General features: G+C 41.0%; 1 protein-coding gene across 1 annotated transcript in view; it reads left to right on the forward strand.

The window, feature by feature from the left end:
* Positions 1-19,031, forward strand: part of Il13ra1 (interleukin 13 receptor subunit alpha 1) — a 60,216-nt gene that overhangs the window by 12,665 nt on the left and 28,520 nt on the right. Inside the window, exons 2-5 of the mRNA XM_021188117.2 lie at positions 2,928-3,067; positions 6,731-6,869; positions 9,138-9,258; positions 17,488-17,672. Coding sequence (XP_021043776.1) covers positions 2,928-3,067; positions 6,731-6,869; positions 9,138-9,258; positions 17,488-17,672 — 585 coding nt within the window. The remainder of the gene's footprint in view (positions 1-2,927; positions 3,068-6,730; positions 6,870-9,137; positions 9,259-17,487; positions 17,673-19,031) is intronic.

Below are 19,031 nucleotides of genomic sequence, written 5' to 3' on the forward strand. Positions count from 1 at the left end.
ATTGATGGATCCTCTGGTAGTATTATGTCCAGTTTTCTGAGGAACTGCCAGACTGATTTCCAGAGTGGTTGTACAAGCTTGCAATCCCACCAGCACTGGAGGAGTGTTCCTCTTTCTCCACATCCTCACCAGCATCTGCTGTCCCCTGAATTTTTGATCCTAGCCATTCTGACTGGTGTGAGGTGAAATCTCAGGGTTGTTTTGATTTGCATTTGTATGGGTAGGTTTTTAAATGGTTTTAATAAAGTTCATTTTGCAATGTTTGCAGAAGCATTGTAAAGAAAGGCAGAAAACTCCTCTACACTCCCACCCAGCTTCTGCCTCGGGACTTAGATAATCCTGGCTCTAGAATTTCTCAGGAAAATTTGAGTGAGATACTGTTTTGGTTTCTCAACTTTTCTTCTCCAGCTCCAGCTGCTTAGTGTCAGATCCCAGGGGGAATGAGGAGGGCTAAGTCTCCTTCTCAGTACTTCTTTGGAAACACTATATTAGAAAGAAAAAAAACCCCACAAAACAAAAAACCCAAGGATTAGGACATGTTAGTCTGAGGACAACTGAAGAGAGAACAATTGAAAACCTGGTTTGCAGAATCACAAAACAGCTGAGCAAACTGTTTGTATTGAGTGTGAGGAACCCCAGTATCCTGGAGAAAGAATCTTGGCAATGCTAATATTTAAGAGTCTATAGTTCCAACACTGGGGAGCAAAGGCAAGTGGGTCCCTGTGAGTTCAAAACCAGCCTGATCCACATAGTCATAACAAGTTCTAGGTCAGCCAAGGCTACATAGTGAGAGTCTATCACCAAAACAATTAATAAATAAATTAGAATCCATAGGCTCCCCATTCATGGGATCTATGTTTGCTGGTCAGTTGCCTGTAGATTTAAAACAAAAGAAAGAAACAGAAAGATCGCAAAATCACTCAGTATATCTGAACATGTTATAATCTAGTTTGTCTAGTCATTATTGCTCCAAACAATACAGTATAACATTGATCTATGTACCATTAAAGTATATGGGAGACAGGAGCCTGATATGGCTGTTCCCTGAGAGGTTCTGCCAGTACCTGCCTGACTAATACAGATGCAGATATAGCCAACCATTGGACTGAGCCCAGGGACATTAGTGAAAGAGCTAGGGGAAGGACTGAAGGAGCAGAAGGGGTTTGCAATCTCACAGGAAGAACAATATGAACTAACCAGTCCCCCCCAGAGCTCCCAGGGACTAAACCACCAACCAAAGAGTACATATGGAGGGACCCATGGCTCCAGCTACATGTGTAGCAGAGGATGGGACATCAGTGGGAGGGGAGGGAGGCTTGATGCCCCAGCATAGGGGGATGCTAGAGGGGTGAGGTGAGAGTGGATGAGTGGGTTGGAGGAGCACCCTCATAGAGGTAAAGGGGAGGGAGTGAGGGGAGGATGGGATGAGGGGTTTGTGGAAGGGTAACCAACAAGGGGGATATTATTTGAAATGTAAACAAATAAAATGATTAATAAAAAATGAAACAATAAAAAAGTATGTGGAAGGTTGTAAGTGAACTATATGCAAATGCTACACAGAAACATTTGCAAATTTCATTTTCCAAATAAGGTTCTGGGGTAGACCTCATATGGATACTAAGGAAAATATGTTGTTTTTTTATATTAATTATATTTAACTAAGCCTTAGAGATGGAGATGTAGTTTAGTGACAGAGACACCTCCTATGTTTAAGGTTCTAAGTTCCATTCACAGAAGCACAAAGAAAAGGAAAGAAAGAAAAGATATGTGCCATAGTGGTGCACACCTGTAACTGTACCAATTGAGAGGTGGAGGTAGAAGGTCAGGATACAAGGCCAGCTTAGATAGTGAGTTTGGAGCCAGTCTGAGCTCCATGAGAAACTATCTGAAAAAAAGGTGACCATAAGCCACATTGTTGCAATCCCAGCTTTGTCACTGGTCAAGCGGTATGAGGTAAAATGACTAACATCCTTGTGCCTCCATTACTTTTGTTGTTATAATTTTAAAAGTGTAGTGTATGTGTTTGCTTGCACACATGCCACTGCATGTGTGTGGGAGTCAGAAAACACCTTTCAAGGCTCTGTTCTCTCATAGCTTGTAGACCCTGGGGATTGAGCTGATGTTCCCAGGCTTGTGGGCGGGTGACTTTACCCAGTGAGTTACCTTGGCAACCTGTTTTCCCTCTTTTTTTCCCCTTCCCTCCCCTTCCTTTGCCCCTATTTCTTTGTTTCTTTGTTCTGTTCCTTTTCTTTCTTTCTCTTTCTCTTTATTAATCATTTTATTTGTTTACATTTCAAATGATATTTCCCTTCCCAGTTTGACCTCCACAACCCCCCCATCCTTTTTGTTGTTGTTGTTGTTTTGTTTTGTTTTGTTTTGTTTTAGACAGCTCATGTTGGCCTTGAATTTACTATGCAGCTCCGGCTGGCCTTAAACTCAGGACAATCCTATTGCCTCTGGCTCCCAAGATCTGGTATGACAGATGTGAACCACCATACCCAAATAGTCATCGCAGGTTTTTTTTTTTTTTTTTTTTTTCCCCCCCGAGACAGGGTTTCTCTGTATAGCAATGGCTGTCCTGGAACTCACTCTGTAGACCAGGCTGGCCTCAAACTCAGAAATCTGCCTGCCTCTGCCTCCCAAGTGCTGGGATTAAAGGCGTATGCCACCACCACCCAGCTTCATCACAGTTTTTAAAGTGAAGCCAACAGTAGTCCCTATTTCAAAAAGAGTCTGTGGAGATTTTCGTCATTAATATGTGGAAAGTGTAACACCGTGTCTGTCTCAGCAGATGTTGGGTATCGTTAACTCAGCGTGTTGGTCTTGGCCTCTAGGATGTGGGAGAATGGAATAAAAATTAAAAAATAAACCGTTAAAAAATTCTGGCTGGCACTGACAAATGTTTGTCTTCTGTTTGCTTTGAACAGAAGTTCAGCCACCTGTGACAAATTTGAGCGTCTCTGTTGAAAATCTCTGCACAATAATATGGACATGGAGTCCCCCTGAAGGAGCCAGTCCAAATTGCAGTCTCAGATATTTCAGTCACTTTGATGACCAACAGGATAAGGTAAGTTTGTTACAATACATGCCTTGGCTCAGGTAAAGTGACCAAACACTGTGGGTCAAAGCCAAGAATGAGTCAAATTGTAGTCTTCAGAGTAGGGATTTTACTTTAGGTTTTTCTCAAATTTCAACTGGGGAGAACTATAGAAACAGCTCTCAACAAAATCAAACATTTGAAATAAGTTGCTAATTATTTGATGATTGGATATAATTAATTGTTCTTACAGAATATACTAGATAGCTGTATGTATTTGGCACCCATAAATAATCTTCTTGCTGAGTTTGTTCTTCTATTCTTGTCTATAGCTCTGTGTTCTGGTATTAATGTGACACTCAGTTTCAGAGCATTTTTTTACATTTATCATCTTATGAATCATGTATACAGAGAGATGTATAAGAACTTTGGGGTCTAAAAGTAAATGCCATGGGAAAGTGGAAAGATGAGAGATGAGGTGTTAGTGGTGGGTGGGTTTGTATTTCCTGGTGCCCAAGGTGGGTGGGGAACAGGACAAAAAGGTGAACTGCCTGTTAGAAGTAGTCAGCTGATTTAAATAAGTGGTTGCTGACAGGATTGGGTAATTGTTTTTGTTTTTGTTTTTGTTTTTTTATACATCTATTCAATTATTTTGGTGAGTTTACATCTTTCATTTTGTGTAGTGAGAGAGGCGTTCTAGGGGATCCAGGATTTTGAGGAGGTAGTATTGTCCAGACTTCCTGGAGTTTACTTCCCTGAGGCTGCGAATGAGTGGCAAGAGCATTGCTCTTTTTCCTGTACTTTAGAAGTAACCTCAGTAGCATCTTTAGTGTTGTAACTAATCCCTAGGCTTATTGAACAGGGGTAGCTTAGGCAGAAGCCTAGTGCTCCCAAGTTGCTAAATAAGATCAAGTTTGCCGTTTGTTTGCCGTTTTCAAGGAGGCTTATCACGATACGAGAGATCTGTCGAGAAGTTTTGAAAAGCAAAAGATTGATATCACTAGTTACCCTCCATGATTGCTTTATCCCTGTCCATTAGTTCCCCAGTCTGGCAAGCTGAGGCAGCTCTGGCAGTGCATTTTAGGTTTTCTTTCATCACCAACAGATAGGGAAGTCCCACTGGGCAAATAAATCAGAGGCCCTTCAGTCCAAGCATACACAGAGGCATAAGCCAAGGCTGATTCCCTTTCCTGCTGGGAGAGAATGAGAGTCAGGAAAAGGTGTGTGATGGAGTCAACTGGGCGTTCCTCTTCAGGGAGACAGAGAAATCCAGGACTACACCCTTAGGCTTGGATAGATTTTACAGGAAGGCCAGATTCCCAGAGGTGAAGAATACTGCCATTATAGTACTTACCAGTGGAATGGTGCACCAAAGCTTATAGTTACACACACCTCATCAGGATCTGTTGGGAGGAATTTTGCTTCTTGTCTTATACAGAGAGATAAGTTAAATTTGGTGATCATTAATATTCAAGCTTTCTATTTTTATTCATACCAATTTAATATTACATACTTCAAAGTTGGAGATTGTCCTTTTGAGACAGGCTCTCTTGTATCTCAGGCTGGTTTCTGTCTCATTATGTAGCTGAGGCTAGCCTTGAGCTCCAGATTCCTCGGCTTCTACATCCCAAATGATGGGATTACTGGCATGCACCATCATGGAAAGAGATTTTTTTAAAATTATTATCTTTAAATATTTGTTTTATTATGCATATACCTAGAATATAAGATTCAAATGTATGTCTGAAGCAATTGCTAATTTAAAAATGACAGTATAAAAAACTCTAACTGGGGCAGCATCTAATATACATAGTAAGAGAAGGGAGTCCCTCCCCTCCAGGATCCTAACTTACGATCTCTAAAATCTAAAAACAAAATCTTTTTAAAATAAAAAGGGTTATTTTAGAAATGAAACATCAAAGGCTGTGATACTGGGGATTGAACCCAGGCATCACACTTTTGAAATAAGTACTGTGCTACCAAGCTAGACTCCTAGCCCTCCCTAATTTATGAGGTTTGCCAGTTTATTTTCCCATGGTGTCCTCAGAGAGTGAATATATGTCCTAGATGAGTATTAGGAAGGTTCTGTGAGTAAGCAAGGCTCATTTAGCAACCTGTAATGGGTAAAGTAGGGATGTTGGTGAGACTTAGCATTGGAAGCCTTTCTGCCACCATTGTCACTCTCTGGGCGCAGGGAGGGCTGTTCTTGAGTTCCATGGGCTCAGTTAAAGACCTCTTTTCCTTTGCACACATTCATTTCTAAAGGGATGATCATAAAATGAGCAGGCATTCCAGGAAGACTTCTGTCAGCACTGTACTTTTAAATCCCAGTAGGCAGAGACCTATATGGGAAGCCAAGTGATAAGTAGGTTTCTTGGAAAAGAATCAAGAATTCCTTGTGAAAATGCCCTTGGCTATGAATAGCAATCCAGAACCCCCTCCCCACCCATTTCCATGTCTGTGTTAAGTCACTACCTCTTTTCTCTGAGCCAGAATTTTACTTGAAAAGATTCTTCTGTCATCCCACTCCACTTTTCCACCACACTATCTTAATTGTGCCTAAGAATTATTCTCTCTGCATGCATACCTTGGCTCCAGTGTACTTGTCATGGGTTTGTTGATGACTTCCTAAGAGCTTCCCCATTTCCTGGTTTCAGAGGCCGACTCAGGTTTCCCTCAGTTCCAGCCAGCAGTAGGCATGTAAACTATCACCTGCTGCTAGAGGTGGTAGATTAATCGACGTGACCATTTCTCCCTTCTTCATGGCCACCAGGAAGTTATGAAAGGAAATACTATGAGAAACTTGAGTCAGAAACTTCTACAAAACAGGAAGTGGAGTCTTTGGAACTCTGATTAAAAGCAGCTTCATTCTTAATGAATCCTCTCATCTCTGGAAATGTTAATTTCCTAGAGAGGCCCATAATAACTTTGGTCTGAGTCATAACAAGCCGATTTGTGATTTAGTCTTAGATTTCTGGTGTCTAATCTGAGATGTCTGGGGCCTCTGTGGTTCCACAAAGCTTCCTTATCTGTGTTCCCGATGAAGTGTGGAAGTGTATATTTAGCAATCCTTGAAAGTTACTCAGACACCACAAAAAAAGTGCTTAATAAAGTGTCCCTTTGGACAGTCTTCTCCAGAGATCTCCACGATGACTGGAGTTTTGATGTGACATATTTTTAACCTTGATCTTGATGGAATTTTAATAATTGCTTCCTTTCAGTTTACTTGTAGGAAGTTGATGTTAGCTTTAAGTAAGTCTTACAATAGTTTTACTTTCAGATGTGGGAATTTGTCTTTCTCTACACTAGAGTTTTTCAGTGGTGAGTGGTACTACTGGTGCCTGATACAGGCTAATAAATTTACTAGTAGGCTAATTATTTTTTGTATGAGAAGGGTGGGCTAACCTGTTCATTATAGTATGTTGGGTATCATTCCTGGCCTCTATCCATTAAATGTCAGTAGTGTCTTGCTTCTCTGCTTCAAAGTTATGATAACCAAATCCAGGACTGAGACACTACTGAATGTCTACAGGCATGGCAGAAGAGTGAAACAACTCCTTCAACATCACTCACATAGACCATTTAAGAACTGATCATTTTTCTTAAACATTTGGGACTGCTAAGACTGTTACTAAAGTGACTTTTTTTTTGTCTGAAGAAGTTACTTTTTTTCTTTTTTCTTCGTACTCACAGAAAATTGCTCCAGAAACTCATCGTAAAGAGGAATTACCCCTAGATGAGAAAATCTGTCTGCAAGTGGGGTCCCAGTGTAGTGCCAATGAAAGCGAGAAGCCTAGCCCTTTGGTGAAAAAGTGCATCTCACCCCCTGAAGGTAACAGTTACAAATGCTCTCCCTCGGTAGTTCTAGAGCACACCCAGTTGCTCGGTGTCCTCACTAGTGATAAATTCATTTCATTCGCAAAGTTTTACTAAGTCAAATAAATGTTCGGACCTGTGCTAGATAAGGTTGAGTATGTTGCCACTTCAAGTTGTTCACAGAGAGTTTGAATAATAATGATATTTATATAGTTAGAATGCTTTCTTTTATAATTTGAAAAATGAGCACACACTCTCCCCCTTCCTTGCTCCCTTCCTCCCTCCCTTCCTTCCTTCCTTCCTCCCTCCCTCCCTCCCTCCTTCCCTCCCTAAAATCCTTATCTAAACTAAGTAAGGCATGCATGGTTACCTTGATCTGTTTCATGATGGAGAGAAGATAAATTAACTTGCTCTAGGTCTTCAAGCAGAGCGCTTTTAGGGAACCTGTAGTACTGCCTGATTCATGACCTGTGGAAATTAGTTTGTTATGGAGGATAATCATGCTGGCCTAGCCTGAGCACATGATGAGTCAAAGGAAAAGCTCTTGGGTGGTGAGGATCATTGTCCCCTAGTACCACTTCACCTACAGTCCTTCTTCCTCTTATGCACAGGGAGGAGCCTACGTTAATTAAAAGCAAGGCTACCAGACACCAGCTACCAAAGTCTAAATCCCAGCTCTGCCAAGCTACTAATTGTGTGACCTTGATTTGTTTATTGCCTCCCCCACTATATTCCTCATCTTTAAGATGGGAGGACCTGCCTCTTAAGGTCATTGAGAAGATTACAATAAATACTTAGCACATATTGTTTTTCATATGTTCTTGGGCCTTCATTAGGCAGGGCCAGGCCTCACCTCCAACTTCCAAACATTAGCACTTTAAGGCTTGTTCTTCAAGCCTTTCTGCTTTGCATTAATCAAAAGAACATATGAAGTACTGCTTTTAAAGGTATAAAATTTAGGACTGCGAGGCGACTGAGATCATGATTTAAACCATCTTGGCCTTCTGTATTTGTACATTTTAGGAGTTTAATACTTCGAAAAACAATTATATTGTGACATAAAATAGTTTGTGATGGCTCAGTGGAGTATTCTTTCAAGGAGCAGGAGAGTGAAGGGCTGACATTTTAAACATAGGCATTGAATTAGTGTAGAGACATGATAAGTGAAATCTTTATCACAAGAGATGTCACATCAGGAGGATTTCAGATTTCAGGCCAGGTGTGGTGGGATTTGCCTGTAGTCACATCTACTTGTGAGGCCAAGATGGGAAGAATTGTTTGAACTTGGGAGATTGAGCCAATCCTTTAAAAATCAGCCCGCCAAACAAAGAGTTAACAAAAAGATAAAGACAGCCTTCTTGGGGACACCCATCTCTAATGTCAGTATTCAGGAGAATGAGGCAAGAAGAGTAGAAGTTCAAACCAGTCTAGACCAGTCCCAGGCCATCCTAGACTACTTGGAAAACCATGTCAGAAAAGAGAGGTCTGGGAAGAGGAACCCCTACAACCACAGCAGACAACAAAACTCTTAAATCTTAGATGGTGCTATGTTCCTCTAGAACTTCCCTTGATAAGAAGAGAGGAAAGTAAATTGTGTCTGTATAATAGGCTTGCCTCTTCCAGAGGACCCTAGTTAGGTTCCAGGCATCCATGTCAGGTTGCTCATGACCATCAGTAATGTTGCTCACAGCTTCAGGTATTGGATTCTTCTGACTTGGGTAGTGACATGTATTCACAGGCACATAACCCATATGTAGACACACAAAACCAAGTATTCAGCCCTGAAATCATAGGCACACAAGCAATAAAAACAGACTTAGCTGGTTGTATTCATATACTTACACATACATATGTGTATTTAACAATAATAACCAAAGAAGAAGAGGCTATCAATTTGAGAGGAAGTGAAAGAGACATGGGGGCAGGGGTGGGTATTAGAGGAAGGAAAAGGAAGGAGAGTGATATAATTATATTTTAATTAAAATAAATATTAAAATACAACACAGGGTCTGTTTGCATTTTTATATTCATTTAGTTATTTTGTAGGCATTGCATAGGGTTGGAATATTATTTGACTTTTAACCGTTCTCTCGAGTTAGAAGAGTAAGGTTCCTTTAGAAATACAAGAAATGCTTTCTCTCTATAAAGAGGTAAGAAAGAAAGCTGTGAACAATTACATTTGTATTTTCACTGGCCTGGGTGACATCTGGTGAAATGAATGTACAATTAGGGTTTAGGTAGTTGACTGTTTTCTATGAAAATGACTTTTGCCTGAATCTTCTAGGTGATCCTGAGTCTGCTGTGACTGAGCTCAAGTGCATTTGGCATAACCTGAGCTATATGAAATGTTCCTGGCTCCCTGGAAGGAATACAAGCCCTGACACAAACTATACTCTTTACTATTGGTGAGTATGTATTGCACACACAGCAGGTTAGCTGAACACTGATTTTGATTGTGTTGGGAGCCTTTGGATTAAAAAAAAAGAGAGAGAACAGTCATTTGTTGTTTCAAGACAGGGTTTCTCTGCATAACAGCCCTGGTTGTCCTGGACTTATGTTTGTAAGCCAGGCTGGCCTTGAACTCACAGAGGTCCACCTGCTTCTGCCTCCTTAATGCTGGAATTAAAGGCATGTGCCACCAATCTTGGCTCTGAACAGCCTATTTTTAAGATGTGATGATGGGGATAAAAGGCCTTGGCTGGAGCATGGTAGTGCACGCCTTTAAATCCAGGACTCGGGAGGCTGAGGCAGGCAGCTGTCTGTGAGTTTGAAACCAGCCCTTCTAGATAGCATGCTCCACAACAGCCAGAGCTCTGTAGAGAGACCCAGCGTCAAAACCAAGCAACCATGAGCACCTTGCAAATGCTAGGAAAGTGTTCTCTTATTGAGCTACAGACTCAGCTCCAGCCTACTCTTTTCTATGGAGGCCATAGATAGGAAATTCATAACTAACCCTATTGGTTGCTACAGCAACCTAACATTTAATCTAAAAAAGAAAAAGAAAAGAAAAGGGTCATTGAAATGGCCCAGCAGGTAAAGACATTTTCCAAGCCTAGGGAGCTGGATTTGACCTCTGGGGCCCATGTGATAAATTCTGCAGGCTGCTCTCTGATCCTAGCGGGCACCATGACATGTGGAAATTCATAACTAACCTATAAAAAAAACCTATAAATAAATGTAATGAGAAATTTTAAAACTATAAAAAGGAAATAAATCCCCACCCTTCAAACAAACAAACAAACAAAACAAAACAAAACAAAACAAAACAAAAAAGGGGTAAAGAATCAGAAAGCAAACTACCAAAACACCACAAGAAGAGTAGACAGTTGAATAGAAAATACATCTACTTAAAAAGGCTTCCTATTTTTAAAAGCCCATTCACACAATGTTGCAACATGTGTATGGGAAGACCCCTATATTCTTTTCACTCCTTTTCTCTCAGTGGTAAACTCTAAAGCAATATCAAACCCAGAAGTTTGGTATTGGTACAGTCTTTGGCACATGCCAGTAGTTTCATATGTATCTGTGTGTAGCATTCTGTGCCACTCCTTTGAATGGCACCATCACTAGCTAGTCCCCTCCAGTTGCCCTTTTCATAGTCATAGTCATCTCCTATAGCCCATCTTGTTTTTCATTTCCCTCTCCCAGGTCTCTAACCTCTGGCAACCATTCACTGATCTGTCATCCATTTATATAATTTTGTTATTTCAAGAATGTCACTGAAATGGAATGGAATTCTACAGCATATATCACATAAAACTGGCTTTTAAAAAAAGCATCACAATTCCCCTGAGAGCCATTTATATACTTATATACATATAAAGAATTAAGAATTCATTCCTTTCTCTGTTTATGAAACAGGTTCTCACACTGTAGCTTATGTTGGCCTGGAACTCACTGCATATCCTGGGCTGGCCTTAAAACTGTGGCAATACTCTGTATCATAAGGCCTGGCTGAGATTGGAGAATTTTAAAAATTTGGTCTATTTATCCTCTATAAAGGCCCTGGAGACTTCATGGGTATACTTAATCATTTTTAAAAATGCTAAATTTGTACATACTTGTAGAATATTATATTGTAATTTGGTTCATATATACTTTGTGCAGTGACCAAGTTATGTTAATTACCAAATCTCTCTCCTCAAATATTGTTATTTCTGTGTACTGACAGCCTTCAAACTCATTTCCCATCTTTGAAATGTACAATCAGTTGTCATGGGCTCTGATAGCCCTGTTGTACCCACCCTCTTCTATCCCCCTTATCAGTTGTGATGATTGTTTTTTCCTGGGTCTCCATTTCTATATAAAAAAAATGACAAAAATCAGCTAGGGGATGAAAGGGTTTATTTCAACCTACAGTTTATAGTACATCTTGGAGGAAAGTCAGGGCTTGAACTCAAGTAGGAACCTGAAGGCAGAGACCGAAGTAGAGGCCATAGAGGAGTGCTGCTTGCTTGCTTGCTCCCCCTGGCATACTCAGTTTTGTTTTTATACAGTTCAGGACCATATGCCCAGGTGTGGTATCATCCACAATGGGCTGGGCTCTCCCACACCAGTCATTGATGAAGAAAATGCTTCACAGATTACCCACAAACCAATCTGATTGATGGAAGCAAGTCCTCAATTTAAATTCCCTCTTTCCAGATAAGTCTAGATTTATGGCAAATGTACAAAAAATGTCAATCTAACTAGGACAAGGATATCAAGGCACTGGGACAGCTGGATGGAGAAGGGAGTCTAGTCTTGGGGATTTCTCCTCTATATAGCCTTGTTCTCTTATTTGATAAAATAGTTCTGAGAGAAAGGCATGTCTGGGACCCTCTCTAGGACTTCTGAAGATAGATGTCCTGGAATGTTAAGTTGTGGCTATGGCTCCGTGGTAGAGCACATTTATGAGACCTCACAAAACCAAAAAAAAAAAAAATCATCCTGCAATGAAAATTGTGCCTGATGACATCATGGAAAATATTTGTACTATATTAAAACATTCATGGGCAGATCATGGACAGAGTGCAAAATCCCCATATTTTTTCATTTAAATTTATTTTTAAATGATACATACAAACTATGCATATTTATAGACTGCCATGTGATATTTTAATATATTCATATACAGTGGATTTGTATAAACCAGGCTTGGCATGCCAGTCTCCTGAAATCACATGAATTGTTTAACAAAATCCCTCCTAAGTGTCCTGGAGAGTTGCAGTCACTCTCTTCTCCCTTGGGTGAGAGGCTCAGCCTGATAAGACTAAGGCACAGCACCAGTAAAGCCAGGTGGCTCCTAAGGCCCTGTGGTCCATTCTGCAGGTAGGGTTTTATCCAAACCCCCATCTCCGTGTAAAAGTTCTCATTGGAAGTTTTGCAGTTCTACTTGCTCACTCTTGTTACCTATTGAGTCACTGTTTCTTAAGGCTTTTGTGGCTCTCTTGTACCATTATGGCAAAGTTCACACTCTTAAACATGACAGAGAACATCCCTTATCACCTGGCTAACATGTCTCATCCTTCTTCTTGGACCTTCGCCTCTCTTACATCCTACATCGAATTTATTTCCAGTCTTTACACTGACTCCAATTCACACAATATTGGTATTTACCCAGGGATATTTACGCAGAATAGTAGGACCAGCTGGCCTTCTCTCACAGCTTACACCTTGCCCTTTCATCTAATATCTAGCATTTGTCCTCAGCTCAGCTCAGCTCAGATGCAATTTCCTCTTCAGAGAATCTTCTTTGAGTTCTCAAGTCTGGAGACATCTCCCCAGTAGTCCGTTGGTGTGTCACCGTACTCTGTGTGGTGTGACGTCATTTCCTGTTTACTTACTAGTAGCTCCCTTCCCCAGGCGGCAGTCTCCTTTGAGAGCAGGACTTTTGTTTTATGTTTTCCCTAGTACTTGACACATGAGGTAGGCGTTTAATAAATCAGTTGTGAAATTCTTAGTAGGATCCAAAACCAGAGAATATTCAGGGAGAGGGTGAGGGCTAAGAAGTCTAAGCAACCCAGTATCACTACAGTATAGGAGTGAAAAAGAAGAATTGAGTACATCTGGCTCCCAAGACTTGCTAGCAGAGAAACAGACAGAATAATCCCGTAGGAGTCTCCTGGCTCTGTGCCATAGTGAAGCCTGTGGAAAGCTGTTACTTCAGGCTTTAAAGATACCATAGGAATTGGTAGAATCCCTGTGTTTATTAAGCTACTAATATCAGATTTATTGTGATTAGAAACCCAGAATTCCTTGAGAAATGTGCCTACAGGAGGGGATTAGAAAGAAAGTTAGAAAAGACTTCCTCAGTCCATAACAGACAAGGAAGGAAAGCAATCCAACTCTTACAGTTGGGGTATACTAGTCCATGAAGCTCTAGTAAAAGGAGAGAAAAATAGGGAAGTGCCTTATTCCCTGGAGATATACTAGCATAAACCAAATCTCAGTACAAACCATTCAAACAATGTCCCCTTGGGATTTACTTGGAGAAGCATTCTTCTCTGGGGTGATGCAGGCTCTTGTCAAGGTTGAGAGCAGACAGTGTTTTAGTTGGCATTCAGTCCCACGTTGATACCTTTTGGCAGGGCAAAATTTACAATTGGACATGGCTCAAGAAGTGATCTGGAAATTAGTGGTTCACTGGTACCCAAGGGTCATGTATCAAAGATTCTACTACTTTGTCAAAGTATTTCCAGAGCTGGCTGTTTGGCCATAATATAAACAGGAGATGCTAGCAGTGTATGTCTGTTCCTTAGTTACTTTCCTATTGCTGTGCTAAGACTCCATGACCAAGACAACTTATAAAATAAAGTGTTTAATTCTGAGGCTGACAGTTCCAGAGGGTTCAAGTTCATGACTATCATGGTGGGGAACATGGCAGCAGACAGACAGGCCTTGCACTAGAATAGTAGCTAAAAACTCACATGTTAATCCATGACTATGAGACAGAAAGAAAGCTCACTGGGAATGGTGTGGGTTTTCCAACTCTCAAAGTCCATTCCCAGTGACACAGCTCCTCCAAAAAAGGCTACACCTCCTAGTCCCTTCCCAAACGGCTTGAAAAACTGGGGACCAAGCATTCAAATACATGAACCTATGGGAACCATTCTCATTCAAGCCACCACAGACTGTTTGTCACTTAATTTAAATGAAATTAAAATCTCAGGGTCTCAGTCTCACTAGCCAGTTCCAGAGGTCACAAGTGACTTTACCTGGAGGGTACCTTTCTTTTGTACAGTTTTGCCACAAATTCTTCATTCTAGTGCCACACTGTGTGTGTTCAAATCCATACTAGAAATAAGCCTTAATTATCTCTAAGCCTTGGATTTATCATCTGTAAAATGGGGATAGTGATGAACTTTGAAGATTGATGAGGGCTGTAATATGAAGTGTTTGGAACGGTGACTTGTATGGCAGTTCGTGACATCTGTAGATACTGGTATTTGTTAGTTACTTGTATTCCTATGCAGGGAATGTCAGCATCCAGTGCTGCTTTATTCTTCCACCACATGGAATTGGCATCCAGCTCATTCTTCCTTCTCCCTTTTCCAATCAGAACTCCAGATGTGGTATTGACTAGCAGACACCAAGGATAGCTTAGGTACCAGTGTGCACATCACGTCGTACAAAATGACAAACTGTTTCCCCTAACCTCCAGCCAGAAAATAGGGAGTTGGGTTTTTTGTTTTTGTTATTTTGTTTTTGATTTTTTTGAATTCAAAATTGTTGTTTGCAAACTGAGAGCTGAGACTTGTGTCTCAGCAGGATAGTTTGCTTTGGAAGGGGCCTGACCTGAAGAGGTCCAGCCTAGCAGCTCAGTGAGTTTTAGGGATGCTTTCCCCCATATCAGACATCTTCAGAGCCCACGAGGATCTATGAACTGTCAAAGAGACAAAATGAAAGATGAACCTAAACGACTGTCATGGCAGGAGTTCCTTTCATTGTCTTTTCAAGGGCACATTAATCACAAGCTTTTTTTTTTCTTCAATTTTTTATTAGATATTTTCTTCATTTACATTTCAAATGCTATCCCGAAAGTTCCCTATACGCCCCCCCCCCCCCCACTGCTCCAGAACCCACCCACTCCTACTTCTTGGCCCTGGCCTTCCCTTGTGCTGGGTCATATAAAGTTTGCAAGACCAAGGTGCCTCTCTTCCCAATGATGGCCGATTAGGCCATCTTCTGCTACATATGCAGCTAGAGACAGGAGCTCAGGAGGTACTGGTTAGTTCATATTGTTCCACCTACAAGGTTGCAGACCCCTTCAGCTCCTTGGGTACTTTCTCTAGCTCCTCCATTGGGGGCCCTGTGTTCCATCCAATAGATGACTGTGAGCATCTGCTTAACTTTTGTTATGCAAGAAAAATGTCATTAGTAGCTTTGTTTCTGTTTTGGGTGGAAAACATTCCAGGACTATCTAAACCCCAAAGTACGCATGATAGCAATTTAATTTTTAAAAGTTCTCCTTTACGATCCACAGAGACTTAACTAAGAAGAAAGGTTTTGTGCCATTAGATGATCATGATGGCCCGTGCTTATAATACCAGCACTTTGGAAATGGAGGGTGGAGGATGCCAGGAGTTCGTTTGTCTTTGACTACATAGTGATTTTGAGTACAACCTACTCTTGAAGTCCCTGTGTCTCACAAACAGCAACACAGAGAAATGAACTGTCTCTTGAAAGACATTTTCTGTAGCAGAACACTTCTTTGTAGTATTTTCAGGAATAAATATATTACATCTTCATTTAAAAAAAACTGATTTTCAGCAGGATGTACATTTTTGTCAGAGTTCTGATTCCTGAGCTAAGGAAAAACTACAGATAATGTTGAGATTACAGGCCAAGGGTTTGGGACTCTCTGTTCTTTATCTATTAAAAATGCCTTCCTTTTCTGCAGAATCTGCACAATTCCATTTGTGGCAGATGATGTAAGACTTGACACTGTCTTGTACTAGTTCCTGAAATACAGAGGCCTCTGATAGCTGACATGAGAGAGAAGAGGGGAGGGGGGAAGACTTGGAGGGAAAGAGACAGACAGACAGACAGACAGACAGACAGACAGACAGAGAAGAAGAGAAAGAGAGAGAATGTAATGAATACTATTCATTGGCTAGGTGCTCATGGTCACTGGGGAAGGTGTGTGTATAGATGAAATTAGATTTAGGGTGTTAGCAGTATCACTTATAAAAGCTAGATGGTAGAGGGGATACTTAGAAAGCGGTTGTGTGTCCCAACAGGGTAGTTTGGTATTGGAAGGAGTGTGACCCGAACAGCTCCAGTCTTAGCAGCTCAGAGAATTTTGAGGAATGCTGATCTAGCAGTAATAGGAGGACATTAAAAAATTGAGGTCATGGAGGTCAAATATGAAGTCTGCAACAGTGAGATCATGAATTCAAGAGGTAGCCTGTGGGAATATCAGAGAAGATAAGATTCTAAGCAAATCTGGCAAACAGAATTTGGTGATAGAATGGAGAGAGAGAGAGAGAGAGAGAGAGAGAGAGAGAGAGAGAGAGAGAGAGAGAGAGAGAGAGAGAGAGATCATTTCAAAGTATCTAAGGACCATAGAGAAAATGAGCTCTGAGTGGTAGAAATGAAAAGATTGGCAGAATGGTATATCAGTGTGTGTGTGTGTGGGGGTACATATTGGAGTCTTCAGTGATTCCGAGGCAAGAGGGGAGAATGAAACACTCAAATGGGATAGTTTGAAATCTAGGATGTGCAGCATGGTGGCAGATGCCTTTCAACCCAGCACTCAGGAGGCAGAGGCAGGTTGATCTCTGTAATTTCCAGGACAGTCTGATCTACAGAGTGATTTCCAAGGCAGCCAGACCTAAACAGTGAGACACTTTCTGGGAGGGGAAAAAAATCTCTGGGAAGAATTCTGAGGTAAATGGTCAAGTTAAGGTGTTCCCCAGAATTCAATTAAAATAGAAGGATGGGGTGACAAACTGAGAATGAGTGGACAGGGAATTGAAAATAGAGAATGGGAGGGACTGAGGAGACAGCTTTATCAGTACACTGCTTACCTTGTAAGCATGAGGGCTTGCATTCAGATACTTAGCATCTATATTTTAAAAAAGCTTGGTGCAGTGGTGTAGCCTTTAATCATAATACTGGGGTAGAGAAGATGGAAGGATTCCTGGGGCTGACCAGTAAATGTAACCAAAACTCCTACTTCAGTGAGAGACCCTGTCTCACAAAGTGGAGAGCAATTGAGAAAAACACCCTCCTGACTTTTTTATCCACATCTGCTCACACATATAAGGATATATACATACACACACAAAACAGAAATTGAGAAGAATGTCAGTAACTCTTCCGCCCCTGGGAACAGGGGGGAAACTAAGAAGACAAAGAAAGAACAGGCAGGACAGAGTACAGGGGAACCACTGGGGTTCGGTATATATGCATTTTCAGAAGGTGTAAAACTTCTCATCCTGGCTTCAGAATTTCTTCCCTCATACAGAAGAGGAAGGTCAAGATTCCAGTAACCATGGCTATTGTGAATACTGATACCAATCAACAGCTAGCATGCCTTGCAATAAGATATTTCTTTTCATGGACATTTCCTTCAGCCATTAAAAAAATGACTACCCACGCCTCTTGACCTTGTTCAAAATAATAGAGTGTTGTCTCATTTTCTCTTATAGGTACAGCAGCCTGGAGAAAAGTCTTCAATGTGAAAACATCTATAGAGAAGGTCAACACATTGCTTGTTCCTTTAAATTGACTAAAGTGAAACCTAGTTTTGAACATCATAACGTTCAAATAATGGTCAAGGATAATGCTGGGAAAATTAGACCATCCTGCAAAATAGTGTCTTTAACTTCCTATGGTAAGTTTCCAAAACCCTCTTGGATAGCATGGATACAAGGTTGTCCTGTCTTTTGAATCATTAAAACAAATAGTTGAAGATGATGATGTTTGGTCCTAAGATCTTCCCAAGACAGGAGGCTGCATCTACATAAACTTTTCTTTGATGGATGCTTTAAGAAGCAAGCTTAGAAATGGTACTTCCGGAACATGAGTACTGCAGGCAGTCTTCTTGTTGACTTATAGCCAAGACTGCAACTTGAGCTGTCTCATTGGAAGATCTCTTTTCACTTGGATACTCTGGAGGAGATGCTCATCTGATCATATAGTCCCTGAGGAATACTTTGGCTAGAAAAATCTTTGATGGAATCCAATATCCCCAGGATATTACTAGAATTCTTCTAGAAATGCTGAGGACTGAATTTAGGACTCTGTGAGTGCTAAACTATGCTCTTTTACTGAACTATATTCTCACCATTATATCCACAGTATTGAACTTCATGGGGTACATGTATTGTCAGTCATGACATCTAGGACAACCATATCTGACTGGATTGTCTAAGTGTTGGTTTGTTAGTGGCCAATATTAGTTTACTGTTCTGTTCCTTTAATCAAACACTGGTCAAACACAACTTGGGGGAAGAAAGGATTTATTTTTCTTTACATTTCCACGTCACAGCCCATCATTGAAGGAAGCTCAAGGCAGGAACTCAAAAGAAGGAACTGAAGCAGGGACCGTGGATGAAAGCTGATTACTGGCTTTCTCCCTATGGCTTGCTCAGCCTACTCAGAGGTGGCACTGCTCACAGTGTGCTGGGTCCTCCCACATCAGTCATTAATCAACAGTGCTCTATGGACATGCTTGAAGGTCTATCTGATATACACACTTCCTCAATTGAGGTTCCCTCTTCCCAGGTGACTCTAGTTTGTGTCAAGTTGACATTTAACCAGCAAAAGGCTTCAAGTTGAACACCAAATATCCTGTTGAACACCTTGTACCCCCTCTTGTCAGGGCATATAGACTCTTTTTGAGTGTTTCCTTATTTGTAAAATAAAATCTATAGTCACCTTTGACCTCATGTCGTAAGAGCCAAAGGACTCGAGGCATCTAAAACAATTGTGTATAAATAATGTCAGTATATTGGTTTGCTTGTTGCAGCAACCTATCAGGCAGCTCAGATTCTGACTAAATGCCAAGTGGATGATTTATAGAAAAGAGAGAGAGAGAGAGAGAGAGAGAGAGAGAGAGAGAGAGAGAGAGAGAGCCAGAGAGAGAAAGAGAGAGAGATCCTTGGATAGTAAGGCATTAAAGTTACTAAGTTATTTTAGACCTTACCGGATCATCAAGCCTGCTTGTGGACGTTGTACATCGTGGTGCGNA

Source organism: Mus pahari, chromosome X (assembly GCF_900095145.1).
Source record: "Mus pahari chromosome X, PAHARI_EIJ_v1.1, whole genome shotgun sequence".
In the NCBI taxonomy this organism is placed as follows: domain Eukaryota; kingdom Metazoa; phylum Chordata; class Mammalia; order Rodentia; family Muridae; genus Mus; species Mus pahari.